Genomic DNA, 13897 nt, shown 5'->3' with positions numbered 1-13897 from the left:
TTTGCTGGAAGGGGATAGCGAGCTCTCTGGAGCCTCTTTTCCAAGGCACCAATACCATTCATAAGGTTTCCACCCTCATGACTGAAGTACCTCCCGAATGCTCCACCTACTTATACCATCACCTTTGGGGTTAGGATTTCAATATATGGACTTTCAGCACATGAACACTCAGACCATAGCACAGTGTTCATAAGTAAGTTTAACTGGAACACAACTACATTCATTTGTTATGTATTGTATGTGGCTGCTTTCTCAAACTACAATGGCAAAGCTGAACAGTTGTGACAGACAGGGTAACTGTATGACCCACAAAGCCACTTTACCATCTGGCCTTTTATAGAAAAAGTTTGCCAACCCTTATCTAACCCAATCCTGTCATTCTACAGAGGAGAAAACTAAAGATAAAACTATTTACTCTAGGTAACTCAGCTAGGATATTAATTAATCAGAATTAGGGCTAAAACCTAGTATTTCTGTCCATTTGATCATGCTCAATTTAATGATTAAAAATTAGCTTTAATTATACTCATCTTTAAATTATGTAGCCTCCTTGTGCAAATTACTAGATTTATCTCAGAATCTTTGCTCACATAAGCTAACATTATACAAAAAATTCATCTTGATGAAGTAAAATATTTTCTTCATTTATTCACTGAAATGAATTTTATACTGTATTATTCTTAAATAGTTCTAAGTAGAAGTTACTGTAGAATAAAATAATGGTAAAAATTAAATATTTTGCTTAACACATCAATCAACTGACACATGCTCTGCTTGTAATTCATAAAGCAGTAATATATGGAAATTCAAACACTTTCAGAGAAACTGGCCACATTCAATTTTCTTACAAGAGATGATTGACAATAAGATGAGAAAATAATCCCTTAGCCTTTCTGTGTTTAGTGACTAGAACTTGACCAGCTAATTTCCCAAATGTAAACTGGGATGTAAATGTAAATGTAAATTTCAGTCTTTTATAAAATGAAAAAGGAAGTGTGTCTAAAGTTAAAGCATCCCTTTTACATCACTAGGATGTATCTGTTGGGTTTCCAGTGTAATCAATTACCTACCCTCCATCTTTAAGAGGAAATGTTTAAAGCAGTGCTTCTCAACTGGGGATGATTTTGCCCCCAAAAGGAGATTTGACCATGTGTGTAGACATTTTTGGTTGTCACAATGGGATAAACTAAAACTTCTATTTTATACCAGTTATCCGTGATACCTGATATAATAAAATATTTCTATCCATGATACCTGATACAGTTAAATAACCTAATGCTAACAGAAAAAACAAATCCTAAGCCACATTTGCCTTTAAATGAAAATGACAAAATACTTCAATATAATTGTCTACATAATTATCTCTAGACATTAGCCAATGGCATATTTAAAGATTAAAGCAAGAATAGCCTGAGTTTAACAGTGTAGTTTTTCTTCTAATAGTACTTTCTCTAATTCACAGTGTAACCCAGTCAACATTATTGAAAGTAACATATTAAAGTCTCTTAGATCACTAAATTAAGGAATGCCCTTTCTCCAACATAAGCAATAGATGAAGTAATTTCAATCTCTCACTTTCACTTTCAGTAAATATTTTGAAAGCAGACATCTGGTGCTACCTACTTACAGTTTCTTCCTTGAGTACATATTTTACTCTGCATCACTTTTACTGAGTAATAATTATTAGTTCAATTCCCTAACTAATCTTCCAATTTGGGGAACATATGAAGTATATCAACTCAAAGCTCAAAGTATCCTTTAATTAGACAAAAATGCCAAGACCCTATAATACCATTTGGTTCTTCTAAGCAGTGGCTTCAGAGCACTGCATCAAGAGCATAGTTATCCATGCTCTCCAACATTTACCTATTCATCTAGCACCCCAATTATCCTGTGCTCTCTGCTAAATGATGTACACAGGAAATTGTCTAAGATATGGTTCTTAATTTTAAGAAGCTCTTCAGAATGAGGTGAAAGAGCTAATAATGCTACAACATGCTAAAAGCAAAGACAGAAATACCCACTGATTTTTATGAATTTTTTTAAGAATAAAAGAAGAGCCTAATCTGGCTTTAGAGATTCAGGAAATTTTTCTTGAACTCATCCAACTCACTTGAGTTGAGTATTAAAATATGGGCAGGAGTCAGGTAGGAGAAGATGTGGTTCAGATTTTCCAGGCAATGGAAATACCTTGTGCAAAAAGCCCAGCTAAAAGGAATTTCATGATTTGAGAAAGGGAAAAACAAAATATAAAGGCAGAGAAGTAGGCAGAGGACAGATCACAGAGGGTCTTATATACCAATCCAAGGAGTTTAGGATTTTATTCTACAAGAAATGTCAAACATGGCAGTATCCTGGTCTTACCTGCATTTTAAGTGGACCATTCTGGTGGCTGTGGAAAGGATCAATTTGAAGTAGACAGCTGTAGTATTTTGGGCCCAAGAAAAAGAGAGACTGGTCTTGGGAACTAGGAATAGACAGAAGCGGGTGGATCAGAGACATATGTATGAGAAAACGTGGCAGAACTGATTGGCTGATTATGTAAGGGATGAGAGCAAACAAAGCAAAAGGCATAAGCCCAAGTTTACCAGTTTGGGCAACCTGGTGAATGGGTGATTCTAGCAATTGGGAGAAAACAGAGGAAAAGGAGCAGGTGTGAGGGAGCTTGCTTATTTCAGCAATGGCTGAATGATTAGGGCAGATGTTAGACTCAGTCAGACTTAACAACAGGCAGTCTTGGACCACACTTTGAGAAACACTCCTTCCTTCCTTCCTTCTATCTATCTATCTATCTATCTATCTATCTATCTATCTTTCTATTTGTCTATCACCTATCTATCATCTAACTGTCACCTATCTGTCTATCTCTCTATATAATAAACTTAGAAATTCTTTAATTATTTGGGGGAAAAGAAGCAAAAGTTATCAATGCTATCCCTAAACTTCAAATTTCTATGCATGTGCCTCTGAAAATGGAAGTAGAGAAGAGCCAATGGCTGGAACAAAATTCCCAAATGCTTTAAACATAAATTTTATGTGAGACAAATGTAAAAATTAAATATCTCCCTCTTAGAGGTTTTGTTATACCTGCCCCCACCTTACCCAAGCAATTATAGCTTTGTATCTTTCTCACATGCTCAGGAGCCAAGAAAATTTTGTTCAGCTCAATTTTCCACATTTAATATTTAATACCAGGCATCATTTAAACAATTCAAATATAAAATTAATTTTGAGTTTGAACATGCTTTTTCAAATGAAAGCCCTGAATGTTCCATTCCTCCCCCTCCCTGTCCAGAATCTCTTCCTTAGTTTTTGAAGGATGTAGGGTAGAGCAGACAGGGGGCAGGGGTGGGGGTATTATCTCTACTAACGTAGTCATCAGTTATGGCTGCTTTGGCCTTGGTCCCGAAGTGAACTGACCACTGCTCAGTTGGTACTATCACATACTACTGGAATCTAAGAGACATGCACTTGAGTGACCACTGCAATTCCAAGTACCATCATAGGGAAGTTTAAAGGGGGCATAAGCAGGATGCTCCAGAATCTTGACGATGGACACTACCTTTGGGAGCTCTGGTTCACAATCATATCTCTATATAAATTCAGTAGGATAGAAAAATCTAAAATTGTATGTCATGTGCCTGAAAAACATCATGAAAATAATACACAGAGAAATCTCAAATAGATAAACGAAAAAGATAAAGAATAGGGACAAACATTCCTTCACTTTATGATGTTATATCATCTACAAACCAAAACGGGGCAGCTGAACTCAATTACTTCTCTATATAAATGATCTTTCATGATTAAAAATTTTGAAAACCTGTGAACTGTTCACTTAAAACCCTTTGCTCCCACTGTTAACTAACACATAATCTGTTCTGCCCAGATGCCAGCAAAAGAGAGAGGGCATTTAATTGAGTTTCCCTCCAGCTCAGTTGAATCTACGGCAGTTTTTCTCAGCGTGCGGTCCTTCTAAGGGGTGTTCATACCAGAATCACTAAGAGAGCTTGTTAAAATGAAAATTCCTGGGCCGACAACCTACCTGCTGAGTCAGCACCCCCAAGGGGTGGACATGAATATCTGCTTTGCTCACAAGCTCCCCAAGTGATTCCTAAGCATTCTTAGCATATCATGTATCATTCACATGTTCCTTCACTCATTTATTTTTCAATAAACATTTACTGAATACTTTCTGTGAGCCACAGTCTTTAAAACTCTTTTTCATGTTAGCTAATGGAAATGGAGAAAGGATATGATCTAGTTGTCCGCAGATGAGCTTGGAGCCAGTTGAGATTATACCAACAGACTGAGAGAGGGGGAGGATGTAAAGCCACTGCTGGAGAGGCAGTGTTCCTGCCACCCCCCACGCCTCCCCACCTGCCCCCTGCAGGAAGTCATCTACAGGGAAGGCAGAACCCTTTTCCTTGACACAGACCTTGCCCCATTTTACTGTGACTCCACAAGTCATCCCAGAACCAGATGGCCCTGAGCTTGGACATCCCAGCTATGCCCTTCCTCATTCTTCAGTGACCACACACTTTCATTCTTTACTCCACAATGGTGGGCATCAGAAGACAGAGCTCTCCAGAGAGACAGGTTTCTTGTTGCCTCAGGAATTTCCTTCAGGCTGCCCGAGGAACATTTCACAAAAAGGCAAATCACATGGTCACTGTTCAGCAGTCTGAGTTGAAGCCACCACTTGAAACACACCAGACAGATTTTGTCTCTCCTGGGTTTTAGTTTGGGCACATTTTCTTTTCTTTTTCTTATTTTCTTAAAGAGAATCCGAGGCTGGCATGCTGAGATGGAAAGACAGAAGTTTCTTTATTAGTAGCCCTTAAAATTTGCCTAACCACACACTGCATTTTCCTAAAAGCAATTTATTCTTCAAGTTTCCCATCTTTAAGGTGCTTAGTGGAACTGATCCATAACAAGTTCCCTGACCTCACTTACCACCATTCATGAACATGTCTAGATATAATAGGTGTATGTTTCCTCTCTTCCTGTGGGAACTTAACGGCTACTCACCAGCATGTGGTTTAGGAGGGCCTTGTCCTGGCTAAGGAAAAGCTCTGGTGTATTAATATTATTCTACCTGCCATGTAAAGATTCAGAATTTTAGATGTGAAAAGAAGACATTAAAAGTAATAAATTTAACACACAAACTGAAATGAATCTCAACATAATTGTTTTCTAAGAGTTTGAGACCAGCAAAGGGAAGTCAGTTTCTGGAATGCCTGGCATCAACTGTAGAAGACAGACCCAACTTATTTTGTCATCAGGATCTTGCTATGATTCAGGGACAATACAATGGACATTGGTTACCATGACATGAAATTATAGGAGTAGAAAACATTGGTACTTGGGCAGAATTTGTGATCTGGTAGCCTAACTTGATCACTGCTCTTTCAATTATTTCTCTTGTGTCATACCCAGTTCACCTTCATTTATCCCTCTTTGCATAATAACATAAAAGAGGGAAAGGAGGGGAAAAAATGAAACTCTGAGCTTTTTGACTGGATTTCAAAAAATTGGGAATTTACTATGCATTGTTTTATAAGAGCAAAAAAAAAAAATCTAAGAAAACTAGAAGTGATATTTCTGATTGTATATTACTTAATAAAAGAGTTCTGCTATCAGGCATCCAATGGGGCTCTTACTCGTCAATGACATGAAGTTACATTCCTTACTTTTGTCTCAGTCCCACTAGAATTAGTAACTGGCATACCCTTTCTGGCTCACCAAAGAACCACCAATCAAGAAGTTCTGTCCTTCTCAGGACCTTGATTCTCAGACACTGGAACCACCACCACTGGGACCATCAGACAGCAAAGTAGGATATCTGAAGGTATCCTAAATTCTTTCTTCCACCACAACTAATCGATTTAACAAGTCCCTATTTATTTTACCTTCATTACTTTTGCCTTAGCCCTGGTCCTCATGAACTCTTCAGGCCTCTAATTTCACCTCTCAGCTTCCAGTCCTACCATCTCCCATCCACTCTAGACACTACAGCCAAAGCAATCTATTTAATAGCTGAATCTAGCAATCGCTTCTCTGCTAAGACCCCTTTAATGGCCCTCCCTCGTTTTCAGGATCATTGTCAACTGCCTTGGCTTAGCAGACAAGGCCCTTTATGATCTAAACTCTGCTGACTGTTCTAGTCCTTCCAGTTTAATGTTCAATCCAGCTTAGCTACTTTTAGCCTCAATAGACTCTGTTCTTCCAGGCCCACAGAGCATGGCAGCCTTCACCACAGGGAATCATAGCATTGAATCTAAGTCAAGACCTAAACTCTTCATTTTAAAAAGAAGGACACCAAGTTACAGAGAGGTTAAGTAATTTCCCAAGGTCACACAGGTGATTAGGAACATGAAGGAATTAGGACCCAGTGTTTAGGCCTAACTGTCCAAAGTATAATTTCTTTAATCTCTTTCTGACGTTACTCAAAGTGGCAAAGTCATACTCTTTCTTTCAAAATCATAAAATGATACAGACCATTTGGTCCTCATTAAGAAACTGGCTTAAACATGTGTATCCAAAGTCTGTTACAAGTGCAGAGTTTCCTTTTCCCCAAAGCAATCCATTTTTCAGAAGCCCCTTTACTAAGTCTACCAAGACGTCAATACAAAGAAAGCTCTCTGCTCTGGAGAGGGTGTGGAGAAACGGGAACACTCTTGCACTGTTGGTGGGAATGTAAATTGATACAGCCACTATGGAGAACAGCATGGAGGTTCCTTAAAAAACTAAAAATAGAACTATCATACGACCCAGCAATCCCACTACTGGGCATATACCCTGAGAAAACCATAATTCAAAAAGAGTCATGTACCAAAATGTTCATTGCAGCTCTATTTACAATAGCCAGGACATGGAAGCAACCTAAGTGTCCATCAACAGATGAATGGATAAAGAAGATGTGGCACATATATACAGTGGAATATTACTCAGCCATAAAAAGAAATGAAATGGAGTTATTTGTAGTGAGGTGGATGGAGTTAGAGTCTGTCCTACAGAGTGAAGTAAGTCAGAAAGAGAAAAACAAATACAGTATGCTAACACATATATATGGAATCTAAGGGAAAAAAAAAAAAAGGTCATGAAGAACCTAGTGGCAAGACGGGAATAAAGACACAGACCTACTAGAGAATGGACTTGAGGATATGGGGAAGGGGAAGGGTAAGATGTGACAAAGTGAGAGAGTGGCATGGACATATATACACTACCAAACGTAAAATAGATAGCTAGTGGGAAGCAACCGCATAGCACAGGGAGATCAGCTCTGTGCTTTGTGACCACCTAGAGGGGTGGGATAGGGAGGGTGGGAGGGAGGGAGATGCAAGAGGGAAGAGATATGGGAACATATGTATATGTATAACTGATTCACTTTGTTATAAAGCAGAAACTAACACACCATTGTAAAGCAATTATACTCCAATAAAGATGTTCAAAAAAAAAAAAACAAGCTCTCTGCTCTAAAATTAATATTCAAATTCAACAGAAGTAACCAAAATAAAATCTCCTAAATAAAACGTCAGAGACAGACCTTATAATGAATATAAAATATGCTAAGAACATTCTATCACTGAAATAAATTAGACTTTTGGAGATTAATAGTAAGATGAAATCTTGAAACACATGAGAATGAAGCAAATGACAACTGAAGAGAAACATTTTGGTAAGGGTCCCATTTGAAATGTATCCGTTTGAAAACAGCCTCTGACTTTTGGCTATCATGGTCATGTGCCTGTCCAAAAATTCATTTTCAAATGATATTTCCGAATGCAATCCCAAATTCAAAATGTGAGTTGGTTGGCATGTTCAAAATTTTCTCTGAGACGGACAAAACAACAAATGAGATGTTTTCAGAAGGAATAATAAGTATATTCCAACACTCATTGGGTTTAATTCATGCTTCAGATGCTGGCCTTTCCCTTCTAATTCTTTAGTATCCTGTTTTCATTAGGAAACGGGGAATACAGGAAACAGGATTATGAAGCCATTTCTAAACATTAGCATGGTACTGAAGTAAGTTAGCAAAGAAACACACATTTTCAAGGAAAGGATAGGGAGGGAAATTGGCTTGAGCCCAGTCTGTCAGAAACGGTGAGCCATCTGAGTTTAGTTAAATCTAATCATGCCATCATGTCCTAAACTGCATTTACTGACAAGTCAGGGCACTGGAAAGGGCATATCACACCAGAAAAAGCTTGAAAGAGGAACAAACATCACCTATTGAATAGGAGAACTGGGTTTATTCACTTACAATTTCAATAGACAACAGAGAATCCATCCGTTATACTAACACGGTTGTGGTAGTGTGGGGGACAGAATAAGAGACTGAGAGAGGAGGAGGAGAAGGAGAGAACCAGCAGAAAGTATGGAAAGAACAGTAGGACTGCTGTTATTAAATATTTAATTTATAGACTAAACCAGGAAGAACACTGAGCAACAGTTGCAAATGATTACTCAGAAACTTCGATTCTACTCAAAATGTAAAAGCAGAGCAAGAATACACAGGGACTAGGAAAGCAAAGACAAGACAGCAACAATCTAGAGGGGAAAAAAATTACATGGCATTCATATCCAGAATGTTGATAATACAATAACTCATATACAGAAGCAGCTTTTATTTCTTTCCAAATATTGCTGAAAGAATTTGGTAACACTTTTTTTTCTAGTTTGAAATGTGCTCAATATCTGAAGTCTCCTAGGATAGGTATAATCTTTCAAAAAATACAGATGTCATTTGGAAAGAAAGTTCTCAGGTAAAACAAATCCTATCTTTCAGATATTGAGAGAATTGGAAGGATACTCATGAATGCACTTTATTAGAATGAATTGTTATAAAGCACCATGTTAATAAACCATGGTAAGACCGAGCTGTATGCCAACCATGGTACTGGTGTAGTATTGACAATGTCTGCTGGTATATAGCATGGATGGTACTTTCGGCTAAAAAAGATGAGAGCTCTTCTAAAAATAAGTAATATACCTCAAAGAGATACTTCTCTGCAGGTTTTGTGACTAGCAAATGATAAATAACATTTCCATTAAAAAAATGACAGTATTAATGAATAATATATTGAAGGTGGTATACACACACTTGTTTAAAAATCATTATGTAAGTTAAAAAGCATTACTTTGGGGTAAAGCCAATGAATGATTTAACTGAAAAATGTTTCTTATTGCACATGGAATTGCTAAAGTCAATTTTCACAGTCATAGTTAGGTTTGACAAGACACTCTTCGCCCCAGACCCTGGATTCAGGAGTAATTCTGGAAGAAAATTTACATTTGTTTGTTAGTTCCCTGGCCTCATTCTTTTTCATGCCTTATCACGCATGTTGTTCCAATACAGCAAAAGCCCTTATATCCAAGGAAGCTTCTCTCCCACTCTCAAACCTGCTTTTCCTCCAAAATACTCTTTTAGGGAAGCAAACCACCATCATAACAATATGAGAGGTGTTTGAACAGTACGTGAGGGTAGCCTTTGAGAAAGTTAATCTCAGTTTGTGCTGAACAGAATAAAGGCAACTCAGACAAGGTAATACTCCACTGTAAGAAGCCACTTAGCTGTACAGAACTAATGGTCCACATCAAATCTGACCCAACTAGAACACAGCCTCAGAAAAAAAAAAATGTTGCAAGCGTAATTTATTCAGGGTTAATTTATTAATCCTCTATTGTGACACTGGACTCAAGGTCCAGTGGTCATTATATCACAGTATCATATTAATATGGAAAAGAGAATTAAGAACTTCACCTTGCCTTTTTAACTCCACATGGGTGTGGGAGGAACATCCAGAGATATGCACTTTTCCCAAATAAGTATTACCACATTCTCTTTTCTGAGGGAAAATACTTGTTTTCTGCACCTTTTAAATTTTACTTGTATTTCCTTCCCTACAAGGCAGATGATGAAGATGAATTATTATGAAGTTGTAGGGAATTTCTCAGTATCTTTAATGTATTTGCTTCTAGAAAGAGGAGTGCTGCAGACACCAGGTAGCATCCTAGCTCAGGTATAGTACCATTCTTTTGTGTAACTCAGCTAGAGAGAAAGCTAGAGGCACACACTCGGTATATATTTAACAATACTTTCCCACTACCGACTTCACTTAAGAGACTAAAATTATCATGCCTTTAAAAAAAAAAAAGTCACCAAAAAAGTCACAATCTGATGAGGCTTGTTCTTTGTCTTTATCTGAGAGACCACCTAAGGACACAGGGCTTTTAAACTAATAAGGAGAATCCTTTGTTCTCCCAGGTTCCATTTAAAGGAAAACTGGGTCGAAAGGCTTCCCCAGGGAGGGAAAAGAATCCAGGAGCCAAACACAGGGGAGTAAGAGATTTCACTCCCACCACTGTTCCCACCCTCCCAAAGAAGTTAATTAATTCTATTTTAGGGATTTTGGGGGTGGGGAGCACTCAGGCAGCCCATTCTATACCACCACAATCTCATTCTCAAATGTGGCTCAGACCATCCTCCCTCCCTGACACCATGGGGTGAGGGGCGTTTAGAACCTCTCTCCAGCCATGGGCAACAGAACCAGTACTACAAGGCATCTATACTCCCCAAAAGGTGTGTCCCAGCCCAAGTGCAAAGTTGGGTATTTAGACCTGCAAAGCACAAGGAGAGCCATTCAAAGCAGCAAGTTACAGTACCTTAAGAAGTCTGACAGATGGGAGAAAGGCTGCGTGGCACAGCTTCCGGATGGTCCAGTTTAGGGGTCGAGGAGCATCAGTTTGATTCATGACCCCGTCCAAATTCCACCGGGAAAACCAGAAGCCGCAAACCTGAGCAGTGCCTAGAAAATAAACGGTCCCCCACAGCCCTGGCATCCCATGGTCATCTCCACACCTGAGAATTCCATCAGGGCAGAGGCTTCCTGCAACTTGGGAGACTAGTCAAGTGGCGTTGCCTGAGCCACTGAACCTTCTTAAGAAAGCCACCTCCCCTCTCCCTGCAGCCGTGCTCATGCATACCAAATGTGGCTGAATGGAGGCACACTGCCTGCTGCTTCGGGGAGGGGAGGCACGGTTTTGAAGGAGAGGGACAGCCTGCACGGAACAGCCAGCGGTCGGAGTCAGAGCAGCCTGCTCAGAATGTGCGCGCCCTCTCCCACTCTCCTCCCAGTAAACGCAGGTCAGGCATTGGGGGAAAACCCTGGCCATTTGTTCTGCTCACTTGGTTTGGGGGAGAGCCAGGAGGAGAGCAAAAGGGAACATCAATAAAGCCAGAACAGGGAACTTGCACTTTCTGCTACAAAGCATCTCTGAGGGGCTGGAAACTGGCACAGGGGGGAGGGGCTAGGACACAGAAGGAAAAGGGAATGCCTCCGAATGATACGATAAACACTTTTGATTTATGTGACAATAAATTGAGAGCTACTGTAAAATGGATTTACAATAAAAGGGATCTCTGTCATGTTCTGGGTTTTTTATTAACTGTGATTGACAGTCCTCACCCTGATGTATACATTATATAGATTAGAGGAAGCAGACGGCAGAGAGAGAAGCAAACTAACACACACAGAGGGAGCGGTGAGTTATTCCTTTCATAGAAAGCAGTGTAAACTAATGTATCTTTGGCTTACCTTTTAGAAACAGCAGTTTCTAAATTGGGGGTTATCCCATCCTGAAAAGCCACTTGATACTCTATCTGCAACAAAAGTTTAACCCTCAAGGTGCCACATGGAATGCTTTCTATAAAAGATGGAGTTTCCTGAATTGGGGATACCCACCCCCACCATTTCCTAAGGGAAGCTTTAAGAGAAAGTTGCTGCGTTGGTGTGAATAGTCCTAGAGCTCCTGTGGTGAGAAAGCACAAAGGGGAACTCTTCCAGTTGAAGGCAGTGAGGTGGTTGGGAAGAGGAAGTCACAAGCCCCACGTAAACGCCCCCATCCCGAGGAATGAGACGTCAGTGAGTGCAGTTGACTGACGGCTGCCCAGGAGAACCCTCACATCCTTAGAGCATTTCCATCTTATTCTTCCTCTTTATGTCCCTCCCTATGACTGTACTGATTTTCAATTTTTAATTAACTAGAAGAGAATGGTAAATCCCAGCTCCATGACTATTATGCATTCTGAAGCAGAAACGGGAGATGTGAGAGCAGATGTGATACACAGAGACCCTGCTGTAATTCAGAATTTGGAGCAACATGGATCCTCCCTGGAGTGTAATAAATACCTGACACACCACATTACAACAGTATTTCCCTCACAATGGTCCTGTGTTACAGATCTAAGGACACTAAGGATTTTTTTATAGAAAATCTAGTCCATGGGTAGAATCCAGACTACTGACTTGCCTTGTGTAATAAAATTCATGCATCTGATTTCCTTCTATTAACCAATATCACTTTATAGACCCCACACACACACAGTTGGTTCACTATCTGCCACCATTCTATTTCCACCAAAGATTAAAGGCAGCTTAAAACAGTAACAGCTAACATGTCTGTATCAAGCATTGTGCTAGGCACTCTAAATGCATTATGTAAGTTCACGTCAACAATAACTCTATGTAGTACATGCTACTGTCACATCCACATTTCACAGACTGAGCGACTGAGGTCTTGAGAAATTCGTAATGAGTAATTGAGAATTAGTAATGACATAACTAATAAAACTGGGATTTAGACTGAAACCAGTCTACAAGACTATAAAGACAAGCTTTATCTTCTTTCCTATTTCTTTCATAGTTATGGCAGCCACAGCATTTAAGCTACTGCTTCAGCTTTCTGGTGATTTAACCCTACATAAGAGTTGAGCTAAAAGACCATGAAGAAAAAATGCTCAGCATTTGTTTCAAATTATTTCTTTGGTTTGACGGTGATATACTAAATACCATGAATTCTAGAATCAGGCTGCATGGTTCGAACTCTAATTCTGACCCTGGCCTTGGGCAACTTACCAGCCTACTCTGTGCCTTAGAGTCCTCATCTGTAAAATGGAGATAAAAATGAAACCACACACCTAAGGCTGTGAAGACTAAATCAGCTAAGAGATCAGTAAAGCACTTAGAACAGTGCCTGGCATATACTGAGTCTCTTATACCATGATTTATCTTCCAGGTAGCAAGCACTGATGCTGAGGTGGGAACCTGCTGATGATTTCCTTAAGCATGCACAAGTGTATACACTTTTAGTACCAGGTAATGAAGTCAAGCAAGGCAGATTAAACCTGACAGCTTCTTATATGAGTTACCATGAGATTAATAAATGGGGTAAAGAGAAAAGTGGGAAACTAAGACAGCAGTATGGATTTCCTCATGCTATACTGCAGAGTGGTATTCATCAGATTGCAAGATGTTGCCTTTGGTTAGGCTACCAGGCACCAACCTCCGTAAGCTATTAAATGCTATTAAGTGGTCGGTTAAAATGCTGAAACACTGCAGTTGCCTCTCCCTTGCCCCCACTGTTCCTCACTGTTAAGGACCCCACAAAAAGGACAGCATCATTCTGAAAACACACAGCCTTTGATCCTCCTAGCCCCCTTAATTTTTACTGAATAACTTTGGTCAAAGAGAATAGTTTGGAACTCTGCGGAATGGAGAAGTAGGAGGATTCACAGCCCTCTATAATGGCAATTAGAGGAGAGAGCACAAAACCTCTAGAGAATTGGAGACTACACCGCAAAAGAAGTAAAGATCAAAGAAGAATGACAGTGCGTGAGAGGAGGTTTTTCTTCCATTGTTGGAATAGTTTGGGCCACAATTGTTTGCTATCACAACATCTGAAGCAGTTCTCAGGATCCCGCCCTGCTTCAAGAAATGATATTTTCACATGGAATGATGTCTTCCTGGCTTTTAGAGAGGAGTCTAATGAGGAAAGAGCAGAGAGGAGCAAGCCCAGCCCCAGACGTCTGCATCTCATAAATCCAAAATGC

The 13897-nt window shown here is 39.5% G+C and overlaps 1 protein-coding gene across 6 annotated transcripts in view; it reads right to left on the bottom strand.

Moving 5' to 3' along the window:
- Positions 1-10848, bottom strand: part of TRPM3 (transient receptor potential cation channel subfamily M member 3) — a 505408-nt gene extending 494560 nt beyond the window's left edge. For all 6 annotated transcript variants that reach the window (XM_061200350.1, XM_061200352.1, XM_061200346.1 and 3 more), the window contains exon 1: positions 10672-10848. In XM_061200350.1, coding sequence (XP_061056333.1) covers positions 10672-10848 — 177 coding nt within the window. The remainder of the gene's footprint in view (positions 1-10671) is intronic.
- Positions 10849-13897: the final 3049 nt, after the last annotated feature.

This window comes from Eubalaena glacialis, chromosome 9 (genome assembly GCF_028564815.1).
Source record: "Eubalaena glacialis isolate mEubGla1 chromosome 9, mEubGla1.1.hap2.+ XY, whole genome shotgun sequence".
NCBI lineage: Eukaryota > Metazoa > Chordata > Mammalia > Artiodactyla > Balaenidae > Eubalaena > Eubalaena glacialis.
Note: the sequence above shows the minus strand (reverse complement) of the source record. Positions and strands in the feature narration are given on the sequence as shown.